Genomic DNA, 3,357 nt, shown 5'->3' on the forward strand with positions numbered 1-3,357 from the left:
CACACACGGCGTTTACATTGGCCCGACTCCTATCTCGCTCACCATTGTATTTTTTTTTTCTCTCTCTCTTCGGTCGCTAATCATATACAGCTGGTAATGGATGTAGAAGAGGTGGCATGTGCATGGGTTTTATATCGTCGTTGCAGCGGCGGAAGAGGAGACAGACGTTATTGGGTACATCCTATCTTAAATAACAGACTTACTCATGGAATGTTCTTCACTTTATATCCAAAGTTAGAGAACATGAACCCAATTTCTTTAATTACATGAGAATGTCCATCAAATCAGGATGACAGGCTGGGGGAAGTGGAAGCTACTGTCGCCTGTCTGTCTGTCTCCACTCCACGTGATTATCTCTCATTCGTCGAATCCCACCCCCTCCAGCCAATGAGGAGCTCCATCACCATGAAAATGCTATTTCTTTCTTTTTTGTGTTATTTCTCGTTATTTTTCCTACTCTTTGTCTCTGTTTTGCCATATTGCTGCCTGTCTTTTTTTTTCTTTCTCTCACACACACGGCGACAGCCATTGGGCTGTCGACGTGTGTGTGCGGCCGCATAGCAACGCATGTTATTCGTGTGGTTGAGCAGTCGAGCGACTGTGAGGAAAATCTCTTAGTCGCGCCACAGGCCAGCCAAAGCCACTACGTGTGTGCGCTTCTATTCACTTCCATTGACCTGGCGCAAGGGACTTTTAGGGGCTGTAGTTGCAAAGAGGGGGCGTTGTTATCAATTATTGGGGGAGGATAAGGAAGTTGATGTCACATTTTGTATTTCTGGATATGTACTAAAACATGTGGATTATTCAGCAATTTTATTTTCTTAAACAACAATACAAACAAAAACCTAAAACCCTCATCAAAAATATAATACAATGGTTTACGCGAGTTAATACTGAGTTTTCCCGGTAAATACTGACGAAGACACTGAGCAATTAAGTCGTACTAACAGTTTCAAATGAGCGATTTTTTCTAAGGGAGAAAGGACGCAGATTCATCGATGCTTTATACTGACCTGCTACACTGTCCTGGAATCTGTATCCTTTTCCGAGCTATACTTTTGCCAATATACTTTGGTTATTTGTTTTGGTTATTTGTTTCATCCAATGCAAACGTGTAGCCATATTTCCACTATTACGTTAAAAGAAGGAAGTATACTGTTTGAAATTTTGTTAAGGGTATATTGTCATTTGGGGGTATGATGCATGTCATTGGCAAATGTCTTCTAGATGAAAGCTGGATGTAAATCGTGTGGAAGTTTGTATCTTTGCAAAAGCAATCTGACATGATACGACATACTTAGGCTTAGTCTTCGCTAGCCCGCCATACAATGAAAGATGAATGGAATGTCAAAAAAAAAAAAAAAAAAAAAAAAAAATCGTGCCCTCGCCTCGCCCTTTCCTTCGCCTCCCTTACAGGAGTTTCTCGTCACTTCCCTTCTCACCCCACCGGCTGCGCCTTCGTCTCCGTCACAGCGACGAGGGAGAAGACCGTAGCAACGACGCTGGTGCCTCCGTAGAACCAGTATAGCCCCGGCTGCGTCAGGAGGGCGATCATGGGGCTGTACAACTGCAGTGCCCCGATGGCGAAGATGGTGCCGCTGACGATGCACATGGAGGAGACCTGGACGGAGAAGAACCATAAGAAAGAGAGAAAGAGACAGAGAGACAGAGGAAGAGAGAAAGAACAAGAGAGAGAGAGAGAGAGAGCAAGAGAGAGAGAGAGAGAGACAGCAAGAGAGAGAGAGAGATAGACAGCAAGAGAGAGAGAGAGAGACAGCAAGAAAGAGAGAGAGAGAGAGAGAGAGAGAAAGAGAGAGAGAGAGACAGACAGAGAAAGAGAGAGAGACAGAGAAAAAGAGAAAGACACAGAGAGAGAGAGAGAGACAGACAGAGAAAGAGAGAGAGACAGGGAGAGAGAAAAGAAAGAGAGAGAAAAAGAGAGAGAGAGAGAGAGATTAAACGCGACAGAATATACACAGGGCTATGGGAGGACATACACGTGGGTATATGAGGTAACGTTTATCGCTACGTAAATATAGAGATAAGATAGACAGGATGGATGGATATATAGGTAGATAGATAGATAGGTAGATATAGAGATAAGATAGACAGGATGGATGGATAGATAGGTAGATATAGAGATAAGATAGACATGATGGATGAACAGATAGGTAGATAGGTAGATATAGAGATAAGATAGACAGGATGGATGGATAGATAGGTAGATAGATAGATAGGTAGATATAGAGATAAGATAGACAGGATAGATGGATAGATAGGTAGATAGATAGATAGGTAGATATAGAGATAAGATAGACAGGATGGGTGGATAGATAGGTAGGTAGATATAGAGATGATAGACATGATGGATGAACAAATAGGTAGATAGATAGATAGGTAGATATAGAGATAAGATAGACATAATGGATGGACAGATAAGTAGATAGATAGATAGGTAGATATAGAGATAAGATAGACATGATGAATGGATAGACCAGCAAATATAGAGATAAGATACACATTATGGATAGATAGACAGGTAGATATAAAGATTAAAAAAACAAAAACATGATGGATACATACAACATATAAGTTGTATGTATATGTATGCATGTATCGAGTGTACACACCAACTTAACCAATATTTCACGCACATACCTGAGTTCGGATCTTGGTAGGGAAGTACTCAGCTGAAAGAATATATGGGATTGGGTCGATGCCAATATCCCCGGCGAAGAGTGCTATGGCCAGGCACACCATCGGTATCCAATTGTAGCTGGGGAAAAAAGGCAGGTTTATTTCCGAGAAGTGATGTCGTACGAAAAGGGAATGTGGATAAACTTTTTTTTTTTTTTAGGATTGTCATCTACGTACTCTTTCTTATCCAGTTGGTTGCTACTATGTTTTATGTCAGTTTAAGTTTTTTTTTCTCTCTCCTTTTCTTCTCTCTCTCTCTTGCTCTCCTCTCTCTCCCTCTTCTTCTTCTTCTTCTCTCTCTCTCTCTCCTCCTCTCCCCCTATCTATCAATCTATCCCTTTCTCTCCCCCATTCACCAGCCTCTCACCTGAGGTAGGTCTCGTCCCCCGGCGGCGCGTTGTCCACCAGGTACACGAAGGCCCCGAGGAAGATGAGGGCGGCGGCGTTCATGGCGTGCGAGATGACGAGGCAGAGGCGGCGCCCGATGGAGTCCCAGAGGAAGAAGGACACGACGACGCCGGCGATCCTCATGATGACGATGATCCCCGAGGCCAGCTTGGGGTCGAGGGGCGGCGGTCCGGCAGCCTGGAGGACCCGCGTCGTCTGGATCTTGAGCACGACGTTCCCGCACAGCTGCTGCAGGAGGAAGCTCACCACCAC

The 3,357-nt window shown here is 43.9% G+C and overlaps 1 protein-coding gene across 3 annotated transcripts in view; it reads right to left on the reverse strand.

The window, feature by feature from the left end:
- Nucleotides 1-799: 799 nt before the first annotated feature.
- LOC113818678 (facilitated trehalose transporter Tret1) overlaps nt 800-3,357 on the reverse strand; it is a 16,374-nt gene continuing 13,816 nt past the window's right edge. For all 3 annotated transcript variants that reach the window (XM_070129207.1, XM_027370858.2, XM_070129208.1), the window contains exons 5-7: nt 3,065-3,357; nt 2,659-2,776; nt 800-1,621 (exon numbers count right to left, since the gene is read on the reverse strand). The exon at nt 3,065-3,357 is cut by the window's right edge and continues 421 nt beyond it. In XM_070129207.1, the coding sequence (XP_069985308.1) occupies nt 1,439-1,621; nt 2,659-2,776; nt 3,065-3,357 (594 nt within the window). In that variant the 3' untranslated portion in view covers nt 800-1,438. The remainder of the gene's footprint in view (nt 1,622-2,658; nt 2,777-3,064) is intronic.

This window comes from Penaeus vannamei, chromosome 13, assembly GCF_042767895.1.
Source record: "Penaeus vannamei isolate JL-2024 chromosome 13, ASM4276789v1, whole genome shotgun sequence".
Taxonomy (NCBI): Eukaryota; Metazoa; Arthropoda; class Malacostraca; order Decapoda; family Penaeidae; genus Penaeus; species Penaeus vannamei.